General features: G+C 43.6%; 1 protein-coding gene across 3 annotated transcripts in view; it reads right to left on the minus strand.

The window, feature by feature from the left end:
* LOC128688865 (uncharacterized) overlaps positions 1–12,880 on the minus strand; it is a 368,838-nt gene that overhangs the window by 36,601 nt on the left and 319,357 nt on the right. For all 3 annotated transcript variants that reach the window (XM_070085401.1, XM_070085400.1, XM_053776878.2), the window contains exon 3: positions 20–526. In XM_070085401.1, coding sequence (XP_069941502.1) covers positions 20–526 — 507 coding nt within the window. The remainder of the gene's footprint in view (positions 1–19; positions 527–12,880) is intronic.

The following is a 12,880-nucleotide window of genomic DNA, read 5'->3' on the forward strand; positions in this document are numbered from 1 at the left end:
CAAAGGTTGATTACCATACCTTGTATAGAAGCCATGGGGCACTGGTGGCTGCCACAACAATTATACCATTATTGTCAGGATACTGAGAGTCGTCATCTAACACATCATCATCTTCAGGTGGAGCCGAGGGTGGTGGTCTAGAAAGTGTAGAAGCTCGGCTGGAAGCACGACTCCCTACTGACCCTCCAGTACCGTTCACTCCACTTCGAACTTCTACGGTGGCCTCTGTTGGATTTTTTGTTGATTTTGGATCTATAATTTTCAGCTTACGAGGCCCTAGCTGTATGAAGAGCTCATCGCGAATAGACTGGATTACAGCTGAACAGGTGGGCTCCTCGTCATGATTGGAGAATATGGCATCAACATCATCCATAAACACCAGTGAAGGGTAGTTGTCTCTGGCTTGTTCAAAGAGCTTTCTGACTGATGATGCTCCTTTGACTTGATTAGTGTGAACACCATATAATGGCATCTCACACACATTGCTCATCTGTTTCACCAGATAGGTTTTACCAGCACCTGGAGGCTGAAAAAAAAATTATATATTACCTTTTTTGCCAACTAATGACATTTACGTATTGTTTTGTATTGTATATCATCTAGCCTAAAGTTACGCTACCTAAATTATGGCTACCACAGATACAGATAAAAAAAATAACTACACGAAATATAAGCTGGAGACTGAATTTTGCAGTTCATGAAGTCTGTATGGGCTTCACGTATATGCTAACTCTGAATATGTTCATTTTTATCACGGTGCGTGAACTGTGTGACATTACATCACATTTATCTCATCATCAAGGGGCCAGTCACATAAGCTTCCTCCCAGGCAAGCTGAGGTGTCCATTTGTTGGTCTGTATATTGCAGGGAAGAGGGTGCGTTTTGCAACCAAGTTTCCATATTACCCACCACCATGCAGGTATCCTCATGAAAAATTTCACGAAGATAACTACTGATATTTAGTGCTCCCCTCAAGGAAGGTTCCTTGATGTTGGTGAGGGGCTCTTGATTTAGGGAATTGGATCTGTGCTCCAGTTCCCCGAATTAAGCCTGAATGCCTTCCACATCCCCCCCCCAGGCGCTGTATAATCCTCCGGGTTTAGCGCTTCCCCTTGATTATAATAATAATAATAATAATGATATTTAGTGCTGATATAAATGAATTTCGAAAAAAAAGACAAAATTTGTGTAAATTGTGTGGGACAAAATAAAGCCTGTAAGGACTGTAGGGGCGATTACTAGAAAAGTACAGAAAATTCTTGAAACGACATAGTATATCAGACATATGGGTAACCATGCTATGTCAGTATGAGATAAGCAGATCACTACAGATAGCAAATTGATAAGCTGATAGTGAAGAAATAGTAAAGTCAATTTGGTCCTGACTACCTGATATTTTGTAAATGAAGTCTCAAAACAAATCTATTGAATATTTTGGTTAATTTATCACATATTTGGGCTGATACTTTTGATAGTGAAACTATACATGGTAACAGCGAGGTAACAAATGCATGCTGAAAGAGAGCATATAAATTATATCTTTCCAGATGAGTACACAGCTTTCACAAGGAGGTAGTTCAAGCTGAGTGATACTAAGGTGGAATCAGAATCATACATAGATGCTGTGTATGGAGGAGTTATAAACCATAACTTCATCTTGGATATAACATAACAGGAGAGACAGTCAGAAGAGCTACTTGCAAAAAAAAAAAAAAAAATCTTTTTACCTTTTTGGTTTTATATGGTTTAACGGCAGGCATTTAATTCTTAAGAGTTTTAAATTTTATTTTTTTTAAAGGTTTCTCTCCCAGTTTGTCTGTGACCCCTATTTCAAGTTTATTCACATTCACTGTCATTTTATTTCAAGTTTACTGTCATTTTGTACTTTTTTCTCTATTTCAGCCACCCGTACAGTGGTAAGACCTGAAACATGTGAGGATGGAAACAAGGTGAAAATACAATCACTCACTGCACTACCACTAGAATTTAAAAACAGTACAAGTATTCACTATGGTTTTGGTAAAGCACATTGTGTTCCAGATCAACCTCTACATGTGCCAAAGAAAAGTCGAGACATCATTCTCATTCATGGAAATACTTTTACTCATGGGATTATGCAACTTCAGAGATGGACGATTATTGGACCAACACGGACGAGGTTCAGTTAGTCGTCCAAAATTAGACCTATATTCGACCACGTAATTACTGTACATCGTTTAGGCAAGTTTCATGGCTGGGCTCCTGTGCTATCAGTCATTAACAAAGCCAGACAACTGGGGCTTCAAGTTTTTTTACAGATCAAGTGAAGGTGGTTTCAGACATCCCATAATCATTACAATAATGGTATACAATATAGACAAGATATCAAACTCCTTGACTCGTGTCTTTCACCAGCATCAAGTAACCTCCCCCCTCCTCTTGAAGGATTAAATATAAATAATAATAATATAATCCTTCCTTAAGAAACCTAACCAGGGTTCTTTGAGCTAAGCCAAACATTAAGCCACTGCCTTACAAGTGGCCTTACAGACAACAGATAAACTTACTATAATCGAAGCAGGAACCTGTAAGTTTACTGAAAGTGTGTGCAATCCCTCTCAAGTTTCTTTTTATTGATACAATACGAGAAAACAGTTTCCACATGGAACCATTAGCACACTTAACACATGATACTGAGAACCGTCAACACTGATACATGCCTCTCCCGAGGACACTACCTCACCCACACACTAACTACTAGAATCTACACACGTCTCAGTTGTAGGCAAGTGGAATGAACTGTATGTGAAAGTGGTGGGGGGGGGGGTGGCTACCCCCATACAGTTTTAAAAGTTAGTATAATGGGCCTCCAGTGGCCAGATACCAGTAATGACATGCGATGAGGCTTAAGAGGCGGGGTGCAGATCATGACTCGACTCCCACAAACACAAATTGCTGATTTTATGACAGTCATAAAATCATAGTTGGCAGGCTTGGCTGTTGCCGCCAACAGCAACAGCCTAGTTGACCAGGCCAGACTGGGCTCAACGTGCATACAATGCACACCGGGTCCATCTTAGAATGTGTAGCAACAATGCATGTTCAGAAGCTTAAAGGGGTGCATATTTGCAGCCATATTAGCCCAAGAGTTGAGTGGAAGTGCTGGATGAAAAGCTAATGGAACTAAACTTGACAAATCTGCAGAAGCAATCGATAGGGAAGACGGGTTCAAAATTTACATGCTGAAATTACTCCGTACCTGAGCGGAAGGCTTAGCAGACAGTGCAAAAATACTACCAAAGCAAAGCAGAGATACAAACAAGTACATTAAGAGATAATTCAATAAAAGTAAAGGGTTCAAATCTTTTGAAAACAATCCCTTCAAGCGAAAGGAGAATTACCAACAATCCCTTTCAAAAGGAAACGTGAAAAGTTCCCTTAGCAAGTTCCTAATTAGCTGGGTTGTGTGCTGCTAGCACCAACAGCCTGATTGATCAGCCCATCAACCAGGCCTGGTCTAGGAATGAACCGCGGGATCGATAACTCCCAGAATCAACAGCTGGTAGGTAGAGGACAGGAGCAGATTTAAACGTGAGGACCAGGTACAAGCAGACATAAACGTGAGGACCAGGTACAAGCAGACAAACGTGAGGACCAGGTACAAGCAGACATAAACGTGAGGACCAGGTACAAGCAGACATAAACGTGAGGACCAGGTACAAGCAGACAAACGTGAGGACCAGGTACAAGCAGACAAACGTGAGGACCAGGTACAAGCAGACATAAACGTGAGGACCAGGTACAAGCAGACATAAACGTGAGGACCAGGTACAAGCAGACATAAACGTGAGGACCAGGTACAAGCAGACATAAATGTGAGGACCAGGTACAAGCAGACATAAACGTGAGGACCAGGTACAAGCAGACATAAACGTGAGGACCAGGTACAAGCAGACATAAACGTGAGGACCAGGTACAAGCAGACATAAACGTGAGGACCAGGTACAAGCAGACAAACGTGAGGACCAGGTACAAGCAGACATAAACGTGAGGACCAGGTACAAGCAGACAAACGTGAGGACCAGGTACAAGCAGACATAAACGTGAGGACCAGGTACAAGCAGACATAAACGTGAGGACCAGGTACTAGCAGACATAAACGTGAGGACCAGGTACAAGCAGACAAACGTGAGGACCAGGTACAAGCAGACATAAACGTGAGGACCAGGTACAAGCAGACATAAACGTGAGGACCAGGTACAAGCAGACAAACGTGAGGACCAGGTACAAGCAGACAAACGTGAGGGCCAGGTACAAGCAGACAAACGTGAGGACCAGGTACAAGCAGACATAAACGTGAGGACCAGGTACAAGCAGACAAACGTGAGGACCAGGTACAAGCAGACATAAACGTGAGGACCCAAGAGACATAAACGTGAGGACCAGGTACAAGGAGACATAAACGTGAGGACCAGGTACAAGCAGACATAAACGTGAGGACCAGGTACAAGCAGACATAAACGTGAGGACCAGGTACAAGCAGACATAAACGTGAGGACCAGGTACAAGCAGACAAACGTGAGGGCCAGGTACAAGCAGACATAAACGTGAGGACCAGGTACAAGCAGACATAAACGTGAGGACCAGGTACAAGCAGACATAAACGTGAGGACCAGGTACAAGCAGACAAACGTGAGGACCAGGTACAAGCAGACATAAACGTGAGGACCAGGTACAAGCAGACATAAACGTGAGGACCAGGTACAAGCAGACATAAACGTGAGGACCAGGTACAAGCAGACATAAACGTGAGGACCAGGTACAAGCAGACATAAACGTGAGGACCAGGTACAAGCAGACATAAACGTGAGGACCAGGTACAAGCAGACATAAACGTGAGGACCAGGTACAAGCAGACATAAATGTGAGGACCAGGTACAAGCAGACATAAATGTGAGGACCAGGTACAAGCAGACATAAACGTGAGGACCAGGTACAAGCAGACAAACGTGAGGACCAGGTACAAGCAGACATAAATGTGAGGACCAGGTACAAGCAGACATAAACGTGAGGACCAGGTACAAGCAGACATAAACGTGAGGACCAGGTACAAGCAGACAAACGTGAGGACCAGGTACAAGCAGACAAACGTGAGGACCAGGTACAGGCAGACAAACGTGAGGACCAGGTACAAGCAGACATAAACGTGAGGACCAGGTACAAGCAGACAAACGTGAGGACCAGGTACAAGCAGACAAACGTGAAGACCAGGTACAAGCAGACATAAACGTGAGGACCAGGTACAAGCAGACATAAACGTGAGGACCAGGTACAAGCAGACATAAATGTGAGGACCAGGTACAAGCAGACATAAACGTGAGGACCAGGTACAAGCAGACATAAACGTGAGGACCAGGTACAAGCAGACATAAACGTGAGGACCAGGTAGAAGCAGACATAAACGTGAGGACCAGGTAGAAGCAGACATAAACGTGAGGACCAGGTACAAGCAGACATAAACGTGAGGACCAGGTACAAGCAGACAAACGTGAGGACCAGGTACAAGCAGACATAAACGTGAGGACCAGGTACAAGCAGACATAAACGTGAGGACCAGGTACAAGCAGACATAAACGTGAGGACCAGGTACAAGCAGACATAAACGTGAGGACCAGGTACAAGCAGACATAAACGTGAGGACCAGGTACAAGCAGACATAAACGTGAGGACCAGGTACAAGCAGACAAACGTGAGGACCAGGTACAAGCAGACATAAACGTGAGGACCAGGTACAAGCAGACATAAACGTGAGGACCAGGTACAAGCAGACATAAACGTGAGGACCAGGTACAAGCAGACATAAACGTGAGGACCAGGTACAAGCAGACATAAACGTGAGGACCAGGTACAAGCAGACATAAACGTGAGGACCAGGTACAAACAAACAAACGGAAGCTGAAAACATAGTGGAGTCACTAGAGGTCTTTATTTCAAAGACTGGCAGCTGGAAAGGGATCCAAGAGGAGAGAGTATGCACAACTGGACACTTAAATATGACAAACTAAACACTGAATACGAGCAAAATTTGTTTTAAGTAAAAATTATTTTCACTGAGTAAAACTGGTTTTCAATAAGTAAAGGTTGTTTTCATTGAGTAAAACGATTTAATTCAGTAAAGGTTGTTTTCCTTTAGTAAAACTTGTTTTGGCGAGTTGAACTTGTTTTATTCAACTTTTGTAATGGCAATTAGATAAAGAGAAAAGGTCACGAAGAGGTCATTACGATGAATATCAAAATGGTATACAATACCGACAGGTTGGTAGGTAAGACACATAGGCAATAGTTAGGCACCTCTCCTTCCGACAGTCTCCGCACTGTCGCTTGATCTTCAGATAGTTCCTGACTATGGAACTTAACTTCTCCGGGCTGAGGGACTGACAACCTCAAATCTACGACTTTAAGGGTGATGGACTGATTACATCGTCTTCACATCTCTAATGTTCCTGCCTACTTTCTGTATTCGACTGAAGAAGCCTACTGTGTAGGCGAAACGTTCCGGAATAGTTGCCTACTGTTGCCTATGTGTCTTACCTACCAACCAGGTCATCACGAACAGAACACCAAGCACACACGTGCGCCCTCATTATGTACAATATTTCCCCCCACAACACTGCAATAGCACCTTCATAGTGTCGTACGTAAGACAAAGAGTGATGTGTTAGTTCGTCTGACAGTTATAATGAACCAGACAACCACACGCCAAGGTCACATAAATGTCTCACCTCAAGACCCAGGATTTGTGGACGTTTAATAACAACACATGAGAAATTCTTGTAGCACTGTTTTTGCTGAATAAAACACGAAACACCAAGGCTACACAAAGGTCGTGACCGCTTTTGTTTCCATATGACAGTGACGACCCTCTTGACATATCTGTGTTCTTCTTTGACGTCATATCCACCTTTAATGTATCTGTTAATGGTTCTAGGGATGTCACTGACATCAGCGAGGCATGGTTTCAAGTTGGAAAAATTCAGATTCAGGAAGGATATAGGAAAGCACTGGTTTGGTAATAGAGTTGTGGATGAGTGGAACAAACTCCCGAGTACAGTTATTGAGGCTAAAACGTTGTGTAGTTTTAAAAATAGGTTAGATAAATACATGAGTGGGTGTGGGTGGGTGTGAGTTGGACCTGACTAGCTTGTGCTGCTGGGTCTGGTGCAGTTTGATCATCTCCTTGAGTGGAGATGATCAGACTGGGTGGTTCATTGGGCTAATCCGGGGGGGACATGGACTTACTCCGCATGGGTCAGTAGGCCTGTTGCAGTGTTCCTTCTTTCTTATGTTATGTCATATTGTGTATAAGCATCAGTCACGTGTGTCTGAATATCAAGAACCATCACATCCAGAGATGTCAAGTCAATGATGAAACTCTTTAGTGCACTTGAAATATTTATGCTGATCATTTAAGACTATTTAAAGCAAGAAAAAAATGCAACTCTGTAGACTGTACAAAGAACTTTCACTCTCTCATTAAAAACCACCGATGTTGCTCAACTTCACAAAGGAGGCAGTACACGAATTGCAAAAAAAAAAAAAAAAAAAAAAAAAAAAAAAAAAAAAAAAAAAAAAAAAAAAAAAAAAAAAAAAAAAAAAAAAAAAAAAAAAAAAAAAAAAAAAAAAACAGCGCTAAAGTCACATATCAAAATCTTTGAATGGGTTCTAAAAAGCAATATCGTCAATCACATGGAATCACAAATACACAACCCAAGGCAGCATAGTAAGCTTAGAGCAGATGGTTCCTGCCGTTCACAATTGTTCGAGTAGTGAGCACTGATTTTACCAAGTGCAATCATGGTGTGATAGCACAAAAAAACGTGCAAAATGGATAAATGGAAAAGCGGACAGATGGATATTTAACTTCTTGACAAACACAACCCAGAGAGTAGTAGTATACAGAGTAAAGTCGGAGGCTGCCACAGTGAAAAAGCTGTTTCTTAAGGTATAGTGCTCGCCCCACTTCTGCTTCTCAAACATTCAATCAAAGCACCGTATCCTTTGTTGGTGACATCAGAATATCTGAGTGGCGTCCATCGAAGTCGCAACGAATCTTCAATCGGATATAAATCAAATCTTCCACTGACCCTCAAACAACAAGGCGATGTTCAGTGAGGATAAGTTTCGGTTACTCCGCTATGCAAGACTGTAGGAAATAGAGACTATAACGCAGTATAAGACAAACTCAAATTACTTAATGGAGCTAAAGTTCCATTTGCGTTACTTGGGAGCAATGATGTCAGAAGATCCCATATTCAAGTATTGCTATCTTAAGAAAAATGATAGGCATAACTAGAATGTCTAAAACAAGAGATGCGAAGCCATTAATGATACTTATCACGTATCATTATTGTGTATCACGTCACTTGTTACCTCCAAGGAGGAGATAACAAGTGAAGGCAGGAGAGACTGCAAAGCTAGAAAACGTACAGAGAACCTTCACTTTCTGTATAAATTCAGTGAACCATATGAACTACTGGGAATGCTTGAAGTCCCTTGAACTGTACTCCTTGGAATATAGACGAGAAATGTGCATCATAATTTTCACCTGGAAAACTCTGGAGGAACTGGTCCCAAACTTGGATATGGAAATCGCTTTGTATGACAGTAAGATATTTGACAGATGGTGCAGAGTACCTCCAATACAAATTACGGACACGACGAGTACACTAAGAGAGAACTTAGTGTCAGAGATCCTAGACTTAACAACCTCCCTTCGTGCATAAGGAAAATTACCTACCTCTGTTTTCAAGAGGGAAACTGACAAGTTCCTCAAATCAGTTACTGATCAACCGGACTGTGGTACATACGTTGGACTGCGTGTGGCCACCATTAACAGCCTGGTTGATTAAGCCTGTAACCTGGAGAGCTGGTCTTAGACCGGGCCGCAGGAGCGGTGACCCCCAGTGAGCCATGATCACACAATCGAAGAACCACCGTCTCAGTATGTTGAGTGTGTACAAATATTTCCATATACTAGTTTGTACAAGGCTATGTAAAGAACACCGTGCTCCCCCTCCCACACAGGTGGAGTACTAGCTACATGGGAGAGAGAGAGAGAAAGAAAAGAGGTAGTTTTTTTTGGTGTACTCGCCTAATTGTGGTTGCAGAGGTCGAGACTCAGCTCCTGGCCCCGCCTCTTCACTGAACGCTACTAGGCCCTCTCACTCCCTGCTCCATGAGCTTTATCATGCCTCGTCGTAAAACTGTGTATGGTTCCTGCTTCCACTACATCGCCTGACAGACTATTCCACTTCCTGACAACTCTATGACTAAAGAAATACTTCCTAACATCCCTGTGACTCGTCTGAGTCTTCAACTTCCAAGAGTGACCCCTTGTGTCCCCTCTCTGGAACATCCTGACTTTGTCCACCTTGTCTATTCTACGCAGTATTTTGCATGTCGTTATGGTGTCTCCCCTAACCCTCCTGTCCTCCAGTGCCGTCAGGCCGATTTCCCTTAACCTTTCTTCGTAGGACATTCCCCTTACCAATGGAACTAACCTTGTCGCAAACCTTGCACTTTCTCTAATTTCTTTACGTATGTGTGGGTTCCAAACTGGTGCTACATACTAACAGTATGGGCCTGACGTACACGGTGTACAGTGTCTTGAACGATTCCTTACTAAGGTATCGGAACGCTATTCTCAGGTTTGCCAGGCGCCCATATGCTGCAGCAGTTATCTGGTTGATGTGTGCTTCCGGAAACGTGCTCGGTGTTATATTCACCCCAAGATCTTTCTCCTTGAGTGAGGTTTGCAGTCATTGGCCAGCTCGCCTATACTCTGTCTGCGGTCTTCTTTGCCCTTCCCCTATCCTCATGACTGCATTTGGCGGGGTTAAACTGGAGTAGCCAGTTGCTGGACCACGTGTGTGTGTGTGTGTGTGTGTGTGTGTGTGTGTGTGTGTGTGTGTGTGTGTGTGTGTGGTGTGTGTGTGTGTGTGTGTGTGTGTGTGTGTGTGTGTGTGTGTGTGTGTGTGGTGTGTGTGTGTGGTGTGTGTGTGTGGTGTGTGTGTGTGTGTGTGTGTGTGTGTGTGTGTGTGTGTGTGTGTGTGTGTGTGTGTGTGTGTGTGGTGTGTGTGTGTGTGTGGTGTGTGTGTGTGTGGTGTGTGTGTGTGTGTATGTGTGTGTATGTATGTGTGTGTGTGTGGTGTGTGTGTGTGTGTGTGTGTGTGTGTGTGTGTGTGTGTGTGTGGTGTGTGTGTGTGTGGTGTGTGTGTGTGTGGTGTGTGTGTGTGTGGTGTGTGTGTGTGTGTGTGTGTGTGTGTGTGTGTGTGTGTGTGTGTGTGTGTGTGTGTGTGTGTGTGTGTGTGTGGTGTGTGTGTGTGTGTGTGTGTGTGTGTGTGGTGTGTGTGTGTGTGTGGTGTGTGTGTGTGTGTGGTGTGTGGTGTGTGTGTGTGTGTGTGTGTGTGTGTGTGTGTGTGTGTGTGTGTGTGTGTGTGTGTGTGTGTGTGTGTGTGTGTGTGTGTGTGTGTGTGTGTGTGTGTGTGTGTGTGTGTGTGTGTGTGTGTGTGTGTGGTGTGTGTGTGTGTGTGTGGTGTGTGTGTGTGTGTGTGTGTGTGTGTGTGTGTGTGTGTGTGTGTGTGTGTGTGTGTGGTGTGTGTGTGTGGTGTGTGTGTGGTGTGTGTGTGGTGTGTGTGTGTGTGGTGTGCGTGTGTGGTGTGTGTGTGTGTGTGTGTGGTGTGTGTGTGTGTGTGTGTGGTGTGCGTATGTGTGCGCGTATATGTGTGTGTGTTACGCTTGAAGATGAAGATCTTACAGACAAACAAACCACAGTGTTGTTAATATCAAGTACAAATAAATCCGAGGTGTTAGTAACATTACAGCCTCCAGCGTTCATGGTCCTCTGCTCAACGTATATTTACTCTTTATTGTTTCTTCAGCAAAGAGGAGACGAGAAACTGACAAAGTTGAAGGTTTTACAGAAAAATCCCCTCGAGACTGAAGAAATACTTGCTAGCGTTTCTGTGAGTTGCTGGTGTATGTAGCTTCTCTTATATAAAGTTGAGAGATTGTCCTTTTTTTGTTTGTGTGTGGAGTCCTTTGATTGCTTGTGGTCATATAGAAGGTTCCACAAGATACGTTCTTGGCTAGGATAAAACAGCACTATTCCATAAGGTATTTTCCATGGGTTAGGTTCACCAAACTCTCGTTGTAACAAAGAATTTGAACAGCAGTTCTACGATTTTATAAAATAATTTTCATGAAAATGACGAAATGGGGAAGTCATTATATATTGTCATGGTGGGTAATCATTACAACAATAGCAAATTGACTTTTATTTGTAATCTGTCGTTAACAATGGATGTCAGAGCCTCAAAACTGAGTGAAATCAGGAATTATATTACTTAACTGAGTTCACTGTACTAGATAAACGCAACGTGTAATATATACCTGTCAACCAATGTCTGTCAGTCCTGTGGTCACTGGGTAGAGAACCAACTGCCGCACTGCTTCCGCCAAGTGCCAGGTCACCCAGACACAAGATCTCACTTTCAAGGATCACAACAATGCTGCTATTGCTGCCAAAAGGAAAATGATAGGCTGGATAACTAGAACGTTCAGAACAAGACATGCTGAACCAATGATACTCTTCAAATTACTTCTCTCCAGGCGGTAATATTGCTGTACTGTACACTAACTGCCACCTTCAAGGCAGGGGAGACTGCCGAGCTAGAAAACGCAGAGAGAAATTTCACTACCAGTATACTAGCACATCCAATCAAACATCTAAACTGCCGGGAACGATTGAAATCACTTGAACTGCAGTCACTGGAATGTAGGCCAGAAAGGTACACCATAATGTACATCTGAAAAATCCCAGAAAGACTGGTCACAAACCTTAATACCGAAATCACTCTGTATACAATTAAGAAACTAGGTACATTGTACAAATTACCTCCAATAAAAAACAGGGGCGCTAAGAATACACTAAGAAAGAATTCGATAGATGTCAGAGGCCCCCGACTCTTCAACGCCCTCCCTTCTTGCATAAGGGAAATTACTAACAACCCTTTGGGTGTCTTCAATAGAGAACTTAAGTTTCTCAAACCAGTGCCTGGCCAGCAGGGCTCTAGGTCGCACAATGGACAGCGTGGGACCAGCAGTAATAGCCTAGTTGATCAGGCTTTGCCTGGGACCAGGCCGCGGGAGCGTTGACCCCCAAAGAATCTTCAGGGTATCTTTCAGCTATCCTTCGGGTTCAGGACTGTGATGGGTGTGTGAGCCAGCGAACCGCCAACAGAAACAGCCTGGTTGCTTCTGATGAGTTTCGAGTTCTACTCCCCGGAGCTCGGCCTTGCGCCAGGCTCGTCTGGTGCTTCTCTGGTCAACCAGGTTGTTGCCGTTGCTGCTAACAACCCGCTGGCCCACATATCCATCACAGCCTGGTTGATCTGGCACCTCTGATATACCTTTGAAGAGTTTCGAGAATTTCACTACTCTCGGACCTTGACCATGGGCTAGACTCGTAACCTGGTAGTAGATACTTGTCCCAGCCGTATTTCTGATATCTTCTAGTAAGATGTTGATACAGGGTTCCCTTATTGTGCCCACGGAGCCCCTGCTTTTCACTTGGTTTATTTTGCACTTCCTCCCATACCTCTCACTCCAGTATGTTGTTATGGCAGTGTGCAGACTTGGGACAAGACCCTCAAGAATTGTCCACGTATATATATTTCCATGTATCTCTTTCTCCTTCGTTCCAGTGAGTACATATTTAGGAATCTGAGGAGTTCCTAGTATTTCAAATGCTTTATTGTCTCTATGTGGACCGTAAATTATCCCTGTATTTGTTCCAGTTCTGATATCTCTCCTGCCCTGAACGAAGCGGTTAACGCTGAA

The sequence above is a fragment of the Cherax quadricarinatus genome, chromosome 16 (assembly GCF_038502225.1).
Source record: "Cherax quadricarinatus isolate ZL_2023a chromosome 16, ASM3850222v1, whole genome shotgun sequence".
In the NCBI taxonomy this organism is placed as follows: domain Eukaryota; kingdom Metazoa; phylum Arthropoda; class Malacostraca; order Decapoda; family Parastacidae; genus Cherax; species Cherax quadricarinatus.